The following is a 14,074-nucleotide window of genomic DNA, read 5'->3' as shown; positions in this document are numbered from 1 at the left end:
GGAGAAATGGAGAACAGAAATATGGATGTGAAGAAGGATTGGAAGTTGGTCACCACAGTTTCTGGTGTAGCAAACCATTCCCAAGCTCTACAATGACAGAGTACATCATGAGAAACGCTGGGCTGGAAGAAGCACAAGCTGGAACCAAGGGAGAAATATCAATAACCTCAGATATGCAGATGACACCACCCTTATGGCACAAAGTGAAGAGGAACTAAAAACCCTCTTGATGAAAGTGAAAGAGGAGAGTGAAAAAGTTGGCTTAAAGCTCAACATTCAGAAAACGAAGATCATGGCATCTGGTCCTACCACTTCATGGGAAATAGATGGGGAAACAGTGGAAACAGTGTCAGACTTTATCCTTTTGGGCTCCAAAATCACTGCAGATGGTGACTGCAGCCATGAAATTAAAAGACTCTTACTCCTTGGAAGAAAAGTTATGACCAACCTAGATAGCATATTCAAAAGCAGAGACATTACTTTGCTGACTAAGGTCCGTCTAGTCAAGGCTATGGTTTTTCCTGTGGTCATGCATGGATGTGAGAGTTGGACTGTGAAGAAGGCTGAGTACTGAAGAATTGATGCTTTTGAGCTGTGGTGTTGGAGAAGACTCTTGAGAGTCCCTTGGACTGCAAGGAGATCCAACCAGTGCATTCTAAACGAGATCAGTCCTGGGTGTTCTTTGGAAGGAATGATGCTAAAGCTGAAGCTCCAGTACTTTGGCCACCTCATGCGAAGAGGTGACTCATTGGAAGAGAGTCGACTCATTGGAAAAGACTCTGATGCTGGGAGGGATTGGGGGCAGGAGGAGAAGGGGACGACAGAGGATGAGATGGCTGGATGGCATCACTGACTCAATGGACGTGAGTCTGAGTGAACTCCGGGAGATGGTGATGGACAGGGAGGCCTGGCGAGCTGCAATTCATGGGGTTGCAGAGTCAGACACGACTGAGTGACTGAACTGACTGACTGACTGACAATGAATTTGGTCTGTGAGTGGAAATCACATTTGAAACATATAATTGTCTTGGAGGGTTCAAATACACCTGAGTTTTGCTTGTGGTTTGCGAACTACTTTAAGTTAGTTCTTACATGGAAAACCTCTACTCTTGGAGTTTCCAAGGTTATTGTATAGATGATGTGGTTTTCTTTTCTTCTGGTCCACTTTGTCTTTATAAAAATCCCAAGCCAGGATAAGAAATTATCTGCATTCATTAATGTCTCTCTTGAGATGTCTGAAGGTAAGGATTCTGGCTGATGTCACCTGACCAATTGGGATGCTAAAATACATCATTTATAAGGCAATAGAAATCTAAGTCAAGCATGTGTGAGGAACTACAAAGAACTGCTTAAAAGACTGAGTTTTTAGTCAACTGTGCATGGGCTTCCCCTGTGGCTCAGTGGTAAAAAATCCACCCGCAATGCAGGAGCTGCCAGAGATGTGGAGGCAATCCCTGCATTGGGAAGATCCCCTGGAGGAGGAAATGCAACCCTGCCCAGTATTCTTGCTTTGAGAACCCCATGACAGAGAAGCCTGGTGGGCTACAGTCCATGGGGTCTCCAGAGTCAGACACGACTGAAGCAACTAAGCATACATGGTCTGCAATCTCAGTTTTGTAAGACCTAGAGCTGTTGGAGCCTCATCTCACCTTCCTTATTAAAAATCTCTGAAAGTTCTTCACTACCTGAAGAATAATATCCCTGCTGCTCAGCATAGTCTCCTTCACACTTCTCAAGTTTTTCCTACAACATGTTCCTTTCGGGCAATCAAACTACTTCTCTAAGCCTCGTTAGCCTCTCTATAAGAAAGGAAATAATACTCATAGTCATTAGGACGGGAGTTAATGGTGCTGGTGGTAAAGAATCTGCCTGCCAGTGCTGGAGACATGAGATGTGGGTTCAATCCTTGGGTCAGGAAGATCCCCTGAAGGAAGAAATAGCAACCTACTACAGCAGGTTCTCTCTTGTCAGGAGAATCCCATGGACAGAGAAGCCTAGTGGGCTACAGTCCATAGGGTCACAAAGAGTAGGTCATGACTGAGCATCTGAGCAAAGACACAAAAAACAAGGGTTTAGCAATGGCCGATCTTTTCTGCATATAATATCTGAGAGATATCTGAGTTATTAATCTTCTTTTAAGTAACGATATGTTTCCTCCTTCCCCAAAGTTCACAACTCTGAAGACAGTGCAACACGAGCACTTACACTGAAGGATATTTTAAATGGGACATTTTCTTACAAAACATTTTTTCCAAATTGGATTTCAGGTAAGTGAATTATTTTTTATATTTTTTTAAATGTGCGGTTTTAGCGTTTTTAGTGCCAGCACATCTCTATTGTAGCAAAAGCCACCTTAGTTGAAATGGATTAAAAGAGCAATTATTTAGATAAGTCAAGTGGCCACCAAAGCATTTTTGACAGAACTACTTAGACAGGATTTGCTCACTAATAATGATGCCAGTAGTAGTTTTAGTAGAACAGTAAAATCTGAGAATGCATTGTTAGAATAAGCTGAGCATAGGCTATATCCTTTTCAGAATGGGAAATAACCACCTGTTTAAAAGAGGTCATGTTTGGGAACGCATGTAAGAATTAAAGATTTTAAAATTTTTAAAAATAAATAAATAAATAAATAAATAAATTTTTTAAAAAAAGAAAATAATGGAAAATTAAAAAAATAAAAGAGGTCATGAGAATTTTACAAAGAGAAATTCCATTGTTAATTCCATTGTTAAATTCTTAGATAATCCAAGAAATGAAGAAATCCTACCCTGAAGACAAATCCTTTAAGGGCCATAAAATTGATATTTGCATATAGTTTTTCAAAATAGTGTGTTGTTAAGTGAATCTAATCAAACAAATGGTAAAAGAAACTAAATTGCATACATTATAATTTATATCCAAAATGCCACTAAATGTTGAATATTTTTGTTTTAGAAAATAACATGCATATAAATAGGCTTTAAACTAAGCAAAAACAGCCTAAATGGAATGTGTGTATATATATATATATATATATATATATATATATATATATATATTTGCAAAAGAAACATGCCATTTTAACTAGTTTATTCTCTTTATAATGCAGAGAAAATCCAAGTTTATTCCTAATCACCCTGAACTGGTAACATAAAGCTTCTATTAGCAAATACAGCATTTTTGTATAAAGTAGAGGAAAGCATCCTTTCCTCTCTTCCACCATCAACTTATTGGTTTTTTTTTTTTCAACTTATTTTAAATTTGACAAAGCAATGTATACTGGACAGAGAGGGAAAAAATTGTCTATAAAATAAGAGAGGAGTTCTTTGTTATAAATGTATTTCTTGCGAGGGAGATCATTTCAAGTTTTGTTTTCCTTCTTGTTTAAAGGACAAGAATATCTTCATCAATCTACAGATAATAATGTAGTATTTTATAATATTGAAACAGGAGAATCATATACCATTTTGAGTAATACCACCATGGTATGTATCCACCATCATCTTCCTCCTCAAAAACCTCTGCCAGCTCTTCACTGACCAAGGAACAGAGTTCAAACTCAGAGCAGCTGATCTGGACCCAACCTGCCTTCTCAGTCATCTCCCACCATAGTTATCCTCCAGTTCTCTCTTCTAGTCACACTAGGTTACTATCCTTGCCTCCTCAATTACTAGCATTTTTCTTCCTCTGTGGAACTAGTATCCCATGAGATAAGAGGTACAGACTCAGTTCTTCTGGCCAGGCAAATTGAGTTCAGATCCTTGCTCTCATTTGCTAGTTATGGGGCCTTGGGGGTTCCACATTCTACCATCCTCATTGTGCCTCAGATTCTTCTTCTGTAGAGTAGGAATAATAATACCACTTTGGGTTAGTACAAGAATTAAATAAAGGAAAATTTGAAAGTGCTTAGAACAGTGCTCAGTAAGTGCTCAGTGACTAGTCCCATGGTACATACGCACACGCTCTTCTGTCCTAGACCCTCGGACCTCCTACTTTCTCTACCCTCTATAGCCTAGTAATCTTTTAGTCAAGCTTGGCTATTTCTCCTTCTCTGGGCAACAAATGATCCTCTCATTTGCATTTAATCACTTTTCCCTCAAAATTTTTGCAATGCTGTATTTACCTCTCTCTTATAAAACTGTCTAAATTATAATGTTATTTATTTACAAGTTTAATATTATAAGCCTCTTGAAACCACAAAATGTATCTTATTTAGTCACACTGTCATCCCTTAAAGTGTAGTAAATTTCTTTGTATATGGTAGGTATTAATGAAACTTTTAAAAAATTACTTTTAATGTATATGTGGGAGTATATCAATGATATAATATTCTCTTTGAACTATAGATGTATATGGCTCTGTTATTTTTTCTGTATTCTAATCAACTTCTTCATAATTTCAGAAAAGTGTGAATGCTTCAAATTATGGTTTATCACCTGATCGGCAATTTGCATATCTAGAAAGTGATTATTCAAAGGTATTGGTGATTTAATTTGGATTTGTCTGATAATATTTCCTATTAACCCACAGACTGGTCTATAAAAGAGGAAACAAGAGTCTCTTTATCTCTAAATATTTGAGAAATTAATGCAATTCTAGTTGAATCCCTAAAGCATAACAGTAACATACAAGTAATTCAGAATTTGGCATTCCTGTCTGGTTATCATCAAGTATTAAAAATTACTTTCATCCTGAGGGAAAAACTTATTTTGGGAGCACTGACATTCGTCATAAAAATGTTATTTGACATCATAAATCATTAGTCAATTCTCACATATTTTAACCTTTTAAACATTTATTATTATTGAAAATGGAACTATCACAATGTAGCTTATTTAACTCACTTGCTCAAGCACAATAATATACAGTCAGTGGTTAGACCAAGGTTTAATCTGTGTCTTTGAAAGCCTAGTGTAGTGTAGCAGTATCCATAGCTGGTCTATTTAGCCTTACTTAATTTCCCCTTCCTGAATGAGGTTGTAGAGGGAAGATAATCACCTTATTTTTTTCTACTTTTACTGGCCAAAGAATTTATACCAAATTCAACTTCTAATAATTACTTTGAGATCGAGAACCTTTTTTAAACTGCCATTTTTCAAATTTAGTTGAGATGCAAAACTCCCTAAATGCAGAGAATGAACAGTCAAGCTTGCCCCTCCCTCATTGTTCAGACAGCTGGTTATTTTCCCTTGGACCAGATCTTGGTCACCTGCAATCTTCAGAAAGACATGTTTCAACATGCTGGAGTTTCTTTGCCAAAAGGTTGAAAGCCCTATAAGAAATAAAATCCAAAATAATACTTGATTTGTTCACTTAACTACAGTACAGATGCATGTCAGGAAGCAATAGTTAGAACCGGACATGGAGGAAATCAGTCCTGAATATTCATAGGAAGGACTGATGCTGAAGCTGAAACTCCAATACTTTGGCCAGCTGATGTGAAGAATTGACTCATTTGAAAGGACATTGATGCTGGGAAAGATTGAAGGCAGGGGGAGAAGGGGACGACAGAGGATGAGATGGTTGGATGGTATCACTGACTCAATGGACATGACTTTGAGTAAACTCCAGGAGTTGGTGGTGGCCAGGGAAGCCTGGTGTGCTGCAGTCCATGGGGTCAGACACAACTGAGCAACTTAACTGAACAGTACAGATAAAAAATGAAAAAAAAAGAGCAGTTTTCTTTTTCTTTTTTTTAAAATTTTTTCAATATCTATTATTTTTAAAAAACTATGCTCAAAAAAAGCAAGCATTTTACAAGAAAACTATATGATGGATAAAATTAGCTTTACCCAGTTTTATAGGGTATTATAATCATTACTCAGGTACAGGGTAATCCTTACAGGACTTGGAAATTGTAGTAATTTTACTTCAATCAAGGTTAAGTAGAAAGGGAACAATTTTTAGAATAGAGTGTGTTAGAGAAAAGATTTTTATATTAAGAAATGTCTTTGGATATACTTTTTATGGAGTAAGGGTTGAATCACTGCTGAGATTAGTTCTGGAATTTGGATGAACAGCACAGAAGTCTACAGTAAAACTCTTTAAATGACACTCATTTGGAATTGAAACATCTCTTTCCTATTGCTATGTGAAAACAGTTCTTTTATAATTCTGAACCTTGAACTCAGTGATCTATGGTTCTACCTTATTGACCTGAGCCTCTTGTGAATCATAATTTGTCTTTGCCTCTTTTCTTCCTGACAGCTTTGGAGATACTCTTACACAGCAACATATCACATCTACGACCTTACAAACGGGTAAAATGTCATGTCTTTTTATTAACACAACTTCAATCTCATATAGAGCCTCCAGACTCTAATTTGAGATTGACTGTGTTATCTCATTTCTAATCTTAGTTTCTTACGTCTTTATAATAAACATATACCTATGCAACTAGAGAAATTCAAAGAAATACTTCCTTGGAATATTCACCTGTTTTTATTTGACTGATATCTTAACATTTTTATACAAAACATAGTTTTGTTTTTCCTACTTTTGAACACCTAATTATAAATGTCTAATTTATGAAAGTAAACATATCTATAAAAGTACCAAAAATGCATGGGAATGATACACAGTGTTGGGGAGAGGGGCTCCTTCAATGGAAGGAAGCAGAAGGGAGGGAAATGTAGCATTTAACCTAAATTTAATTAATATTATGCTAATTGTTTTTAAATGTAAAATGTTAATACTTTTAATTTAGATGGGTTAATTATCATCTATTATATTGTTTTCTGTATCTCTGTTTAATTTTTTGAAATATTTACAGCTTAAAAAAAATTTAAAAGAATGAGTAGGTAGGCAAAGGACTGAGGGAGAGAATTTCCGACAGAAGCAACAACACGAAAGACCTGAAAAGAAAGGGAGAGCACAGAGTGTTCAGGAAATTCAAAGTAGGTCAGTTGAGTTGAAATTGGAGGAGGGCATGCTTACTAATAGGAGGTGGTGTAAGGTTGGGAAGGAATTGAGGCCAGAAATCACACGCCAAATAATAATAAGGAAACCATTAAGAAGAGTTTAGTTCTCATCCTGATGACAATAGGGAATCACTGAATGGTTTTAAATGGGAAATGACATGATCAGATTTGCACTTAAGAAAAATCACTCTAAATATGGACAATGAATTGGTTTAGTTACTCATCTTAATGTGATATCTTATTTGCTGTTATATAAAAGGGAAAATAATTATATGGCTTGAAAAGGTATTAAAAATCTTACAGTCTATTTCCCCTTTTGTCCAGCAAAAGCACAAAAATTTAAAGACAACTATCTTTCTACTTCTTTTAAATTCTTTCTACTTCTTTCAGAAAAGAATAACTCTGATCTTCTTAAACTGTCAAATTAAGAAATAGGATCTACTATATAATGTAGACTCTAAATCCATCCAATACACTGAGTCTTTTCCTCTGTATCCACATTGTTGCGAAAGTCAAGAAGTGTTTATTGAGCAACTCTTATGTGGGTTTCCCCAGTGGCTCATTGGGTAAAGAATCTGCCTGCAATGAAGGAGACAAAGGAATCAGTCCCTGGGTAGGGAAGATCCCCTGGGTAGAGAAATGGCAACCCACTCCAGTATTCTTACCTGGAAAACCCCATGGGCAGAGGAGCCTGGTGGGCTACAGTTCAAAGGGTGGAAAAGGATCAGATGCAAATGAGCTCAAGCACAGACAGACATACGACAGGGAGACAAAAATAGGTGGTAACCTATAGGTAGTAACTCTATATCAAAATCTTTAGACTAGTGAGATGGAAACCTTACCCTTTCAGTAGAATTTCTCAAGGCTTTAATCATTTCCTTGTTTTTCTTTTAATCATTCTCCAAGTCCTATCTCTGTGGAGGTTCACCAAATTAACATTCCAAAAGAAGATGACAATACTAGTATTTTAATCATGGTCTCTATAAACTTCATGGCCTAGAAGCATTTTAAATATTTAGCTTTTGTGCAGTGAATTTAATCAAACCACTGTTTTGTTTGTTTTCCTGCACAACTATCTAATTTGCCAGATTGTTTTTTGGTCCGGTAAATACACCATAATTTAAGGAGTGAAGAATGACAAATTTGTTGAAATTCAAGGCAAGACTGAATATCATTCATTCCAAGTCTTCTATGTCCCTCTGAAAATTTTATTTAAAAAAATCTACCTTAGAGAAGATGAGGATAGTTCTGGTTTCAAGCAAGGGAAGGGTAACTGAAGAGATGAAAGCCTTTGTAAAGAACCGTCCTCCATTTTCTCTCATACTGTAAGACAGTGGCTGCTGTGGTGGCTTGCCAGCCATGAAGAGACTATAGGCTGAGATTTTCAGCTTGTCTGCATGATTGCATAGATGATTCCATGGGATATGGAAACCTAAAGCATGTTACGATGTCAAGGTAACATGGACACTGATTTGAGACAGAGCAGTAAATTGGGGCGAATGTCTTCTCATCTGGGACATTCTTTTTCCTCTGCTCTCCTATGATGATCTGTTTGGAACATTCTAGTGGCCTGGTGCTCATAAAATGCCTTCTACGATCAGGATTCCCACTGCAACACCAACATTCTTCCTCTGTGGGCATCACTTTTTCTACAATCAAAGCTGATCTGTCCAGTGCCATGTTCCCTCGTTGTTTGCTAGGCCTCAATATACTTCATGTTTGCTAGGCCGCATCATACTTTGTGATGTGATAAGTTAAATCAAGGTAACATGTGTTATAAGTGCTCACAAGTGTCCAAACTTTAAAATGATGGGAGAAATAGAAATAGCAAGCCTATGTCAGGTTGGAGAGATGCTTTTGGAGGGGGCAAACAGGGAGTCTTCCTTCAGGTGCCTCACATTATACCTTGGAGGCAAGTCTTGTTTTGCATCTCCACACAAGCATTCTTGATGAAACTATTCATTTCATCTTCGAGAAGATAATAGTCAAAATTTAAACACGACATCCTATGACTCTTTAACACTTATAAAAGTCTGAACATATTCTTGCTGAAGAACTACAAAATCTCCACTGTGCAAGTCAGTCAATTGAGTATTTTCAGGGTGACTTGAAGCATCAAAGTGAGATTCGCACAGAGTCGGACACGACTGAAGCAACTTAGCAGGAGCGGCAGCAGCAGTATATTTGAAATTGGGCGTCCCAGGGGGCGCTCGTGGGAAAGAACCCGCCAGCCAATGCAGGAGACGTAAGAGATGCGGGTTTGATCCTTGGGTTGAGAATATCCCCTGAAGAACAACATGGCAACCCACTCCAGTATTCTTGCCTGGAGAATCCCATGGACAGATGGAGGCTGGCAGGCTACAGTCCATAGGGTCACAAAGAGTCGGACACGACTAAAGCGACTTACCACACACGCATGCATATTTGAAATTTCCCCATGGGTGGAGGACTTTCAAGCTTAAGGCATACTGCCCAGTATATGATCTGTTTTTCAGTTTAGCTTGAGATCAGATGTTCCTTTCCTTTTCTGATTTCAAGTCAGATCCCTGGGGAGATTGTCAAATGGCATCTTATTTTCAAAAATTTGAAATGCATATGCATTCACAGGGATGGGGGTTGTGAATGAAAATGTGGAAGAGTACATATTAAACTTTAGCACAATTATAGAATTTCAGAGCTGGAAGTCTCTTTAGCGACCATTTCAGCCTGGTGTGTACAAATTTTACAGTTCTGAGGGTTAAGAGACTTGAGTTTAATGAGGGGTCTGCCAAGAACCAGCAATATTATTTTTTTTAAGTCCTATCATTTCTCTAATCTTAAGTTTATTTTCACAAGACTAGGGAGATTTAATTAGATAATTTCTCGAGGTATTTCCACTTAGTCTATAAACATTTAATCCATTCACCTCAGTATAAAAGGTCAGAAAACTGAGATCCAGAGACATTAAATGACCTGTGAACTAGTGAAGAACTGCAGCTACCACCCCATGTCTTCTGTCTTGTGTTATATCACATTCTTTCTATTAGGTTGGCAGGAGCATAGATGATGATGCATTATTTTTATTTTTTTTAATTTTTTTCCTTTCATACCTATTATTTGCACTGAACAGCAAAATTCATTTATTTGTTTTTTTTCTTTCTTTCTTTTCTTCTAGGGAGTTTATAAGAAGAAATGAGCTTCCTCGTCCAATTCAGTATTTATGCTGGTCGCCTGTTGGGAGTAAATTAGTAAGTGTTTAAATTATAGAAGTGTTTAATCATTTAAATAAAAGAGGAGCCATTTGATTTTGGCCTTTGTTAAATTTCCCTGCCTGAAAAAAAATACATTTATGACTATTTTAAGTGGTTAAAAATGGGAAGAGTTTAGATAAATTGAAACCCATCTGAGAATTCCGCAAAATCTCAAGCTCATGGATAGACTTCTTTAAATATCGCAGTCAAAAACTTTATCCTTATACTCAGCCAGAATGCGTTGTGCCAGAAAGCTCAGGAAAAATATGGTTTTCACAAGTTTCCCAGACTAGCTTCAGACAACATGAAATTTTGTCCAAGCTCTTATTTAAGGACTCTAAATAAAGATTAGATCTGGCTAGCTATTAATATTCAGAGATTTATTTGACTTTCTGTTAATATACACAATTATTTACTTAGTTAATAAAAGCAACTAATATAATAGCAGACATTATTCTTTAATATATAGACTTTAAAATAATAACTTTTATATGTTAAAAATAATGATAATGTGAGTTGGTTGGTATTTTTTGACCTGTTAAAATGGTATCTTAGTTGTGAGTCTTTTCATATCTGGATTATCACTTTTTAAAAAGTATTAGGTGAATAATTAACACAAATATGCAAACTTTATTGTGTTTCTTATGAAATTTCTCCTTGTTAACTAACTTACCACCACTTCTAGGCATATGTCTATCAAAACAATATCTATCTGAAACAAAGACCAGAAGACCCACCTTTTCAAATAACATATAATGGAAAAGAAAATAAAATATTTAATGGTATCCCAGACTGGGTTTATGAAGGTACGTCATATTCTTTTTCTTCTGCTGCGGTTAGGCTTTTAATTGAAAATAATCACACGCATTTAGTAACATTTAAATGAGTGGTATGTTACTGTGATGAGGGTGGCATTTCTGAAAGCTGTTATCAGGTTATGAACAGGACGTGCATATTCTGAAAGAACGAAATCTTGTTATCAGACTGGTGGAATTTATTTTCATGAGCATTATAAAGCAGTAGTAATAATTTATATTCTAAGAAGTATATGGTCCTTAGAAGCAGTGTGAGTATATTTTCTCAGGTTTATTTTTTCTTGCAAAATAAACCTTTTATCCAAAACTAAAGAGCTGTCTATATTATTGTGCAGGAAAATAGTCTTAGTTCTCAATGCTGTCGTGAATTTTGTCCTCTTTCTTAGCTCATGTAGGATCCAGGACTTAACTGGACTTTAAAGGTCTTCTAGTCCTTGCCTTTGTTAAAAATACATATATATATAACTAAATAAACTGTTTTTTTTAAATATTCCCAGAACAGAAAGTTAACTTTCAAATTTACGTTGCTCTGTAGTATAAGTATGGTTTTCCTTGTCTTGGCTACTTTAGATGACTGTAAAGAAGCTCCCCCCAACGGGAAAATTAATTATTGTTGAGATTTTATTTTAAAAAATACATTCCTGATTAATGTCAATTCCCCAGTAGACTAATTGATGTTTGATATAGGGTATAAGGTTAAACTATTCCTCTATACCCAGATTATTCATCTTTTGATAACCAAAGCATGATATATATCACATCCACATTAAATAAATTATTTCAGTTAGTAAATGGCTATATACAATGTATTTTGAAGTATTTACAATTATTTTGAGTAAGCCGTCTCAGTAACTAATAATAATATGCTAGTATTTATTTTTCAGAGGAAATGCTTGCTACAAAATATGCTCTCTGGTGGTCTCCTAATGGAAAATTTTTGGCATATGCAGAATTTAATGACACAGAGATACCAGTTATTGCCTATTCCTATTATGGTGATGAACAATATCCTAGAACAATAAATATTCCATACCCAAAGGTATGTGGAATACTTTTAGCAGATGCTTCCATTTCCCTGCTGTCAAAATGAGCAACCAATACCGTGAATAGAGGTGGAATCAACAAGTTTGGAGAGCTTCTTATCCTTGTGCATTGTAAGGCAAACATTGTACTGTGCTCTATTATTTATGTGGACATCTGTTGCTTTGGACATCTGGTTGTGCTGGATGAAGTAGTCTTTGCAAAATCCATTGCAGTCTTTGAAAAACATATGGTCTAGATCATGGAGGAAAAACAAGCTTAACTTAATTTTAATTTTTTTCTTACTTCATGCTCCAAATTCAGGGTAAAGTTCTGTTTTGCAATTCCTTTTGAATTCTGATCTAAATGCAAACTAGAATGGGAAATTAAGACGTTGAATGTGATGTTCCTGTCAGGTCAAGCAAGTAGGAGTTATGGTCATTTCTGGACATTTATAGCGACTTCACTTTCTCTTTTCCCTTTCATCCATTGGAGAAGGAAATGACAACACACTCCAGTATTCTTGCCTGGAGGATCCGAGGGATAGGGAAGCCTGGTGGGCTGCCGTCTATGGGGTCGCACAGAGTCGGACACGATAGAAGCGGCTTAGCAGCAGCAGCAGCATATTAGTTTAAGTTTATGAGCCTAGGTTCTTCTCTGAGGGAATTAGACATGCTGTGAACTGATGTTTCTTACATAAACATTCTAAAATTCTTAGCTTATGTACTTCACATTCAGTCTCACGTCTCAAGAGAGGCCTCCTGAAAATAAGAGGCCTCATGAAAATAAATTCCACCAGAATGGCCATGTCACAGTGGAGAAATGTCGTATTCTGAGTTAACTTAGAAAAGAAATCTAAAAGATCAAATCACAAATTCTTCTCTGGCATGAGGAGTAGAAGTGATTTTAGAATGTAATTCTTTGTTCTTAAGTCACTGTTGTTTTTCCTTGCCAAAGGGAACCCTGTTATAGAGGTCCCTATATTGACAAAGATGGGAAGGACATGCATAGTCGCAAGTGGATTCTGAAGCAAGTCAAAGTGGCCACAGTGAGAGAAATAGAAATTCCAGATAGTCTAAAACTTATATTAAAAATCATATGAGAAAAGGAAATGAGTATGGGGGAGGGTGTCTGTTTAGGTAGAAGATCCTTCAAAGGTTGTGTGTTAAGTCTGAAAGCTGGAGGTATTGGAAGTGAGAGGTATGATCCTTGGAACCCAAAAGATGGAAAAGAACCTGGATCTTTACAAGGTTGTGTGGAGCAGGAAGAGATGAAGAAACCCAGAAGTCAGGAGCAACTCACACTGACAGAGAAGTCAGGACCCAAATTCTCCCGTTTCTTTGAAGCTGAAGCTGCTGAACATCTGACCCTGGACTGAGAAGTGAGGCAACTATATATATATAGCCTATATGCCTAATTTTTGTGGATTTAAATTATTTGACAATTTTAAGGTTCTCTTTTTCTGTGCTAAATAACAGAACTCTAAGAAGATATGTGAACATGAACTACACTGTCGTGTAAACCTAGGGCATATACTAAGGAAAAAGCACAAAGCAAGAACAGTGTAAATCACATGACATTTTATTTTGAGGTGGAATTTTCCTAATTTGGGAGCATTGAAAGCAGTAATAATTTAAGCAGCTAGTAGACTGTTTGGTAAGTGTCCTAGATCAAATTATAGGGTAAAAGCAAAAAATATCTTTCATTATTTATTCTTTACATTCGCTTCCCCAAATCAAGCTCCTTTCTGCACTCCCCTTGGCACATGGAGAAATATTATTACAATTATCCTAATAACAACAATAATAGTGCAAACTATCTGTCTTAAAAGTCAGGAAATAGAGTGTCGATTATGGAACTGCATTTTAAAATCCCTAATAGTTTTCCCTATGAATTAAAGCTCCCGTTAATCACTAAGAGTATGTATTTTCACTCTGGTTGCACAACATTTGTAAGTACACTGCAATGAAATTTGTAAACGTTATAATTAGAATGTTTTCAACAGTAATATACCTAACAATTATTAGCTTATAAAAATCCGCCTAAATTCCAAAGTGTCTTTCAAATGTTGGCGATAATTAGAATTTTGTGAGTTTATCTATCTCCG

General features: G+C 36.3%; 1 protein-coding gene across 1 annotated transcript in view; it reads left to right on the top strand.

The window, feature by feature from the left end:
• The window catches only part of FAP (fibroblast activation protein alpha), an 82,629-nt gene that overhangs the window by 18,637 nt on the left and 49,918 nt on the right, over positions 1 to 14,074 (top strand). The window contains exons 4-10 of the mRNA XM_005676043.3: positions 2,169 to 2,267; positions 3,373 to 3,467; positions 4,385 to 4,459; positions 6,190 to 6,242; positions 10,057 to 10,129; positions 10,818 to 10,938; positions 11,832 to 11,986. Coding sequence (XP_005676100.2) covers positions 2,169 to 2,267; positions 3,373 to 3,467; positions 4,385 to 4,459; positions 6,190 to 6,242; positions 10,057 to 10,129; positions 10,818 to 10,938; positions 11,832 to 11,986 — 671 coding nt within the window. The remainder of the gene's footprint in view (positions 1 to 2,168; positions 2,268 to 3,372; positions 3,468 to 4,384; positions 4,460 to 6,189; positions 6,243 to 10,056; positions 10,130 to 10,817; positions 10,939 to 11,831; positions 11,987 to 14,074) is intronic.

Source organism: Capra hircus, chromosome 2 (assembly GCF_001704415.2).
Source record: "Capra hircus breed San Clemente chromosome 2, ASM170441v1, whole genome shotgun sequence".
Classification (NCBI taxonomy): Eukaryota; Metazoa; Chordata; class Mammalia; order Artiodactyla; family Bovidae; genus Capra; species Capra hircus.
The sequence above is the reverse complement of the archived record's forward strand: the minus strand, read 5'-3'. Positions and strand labels throughout refer to the sequence as shown.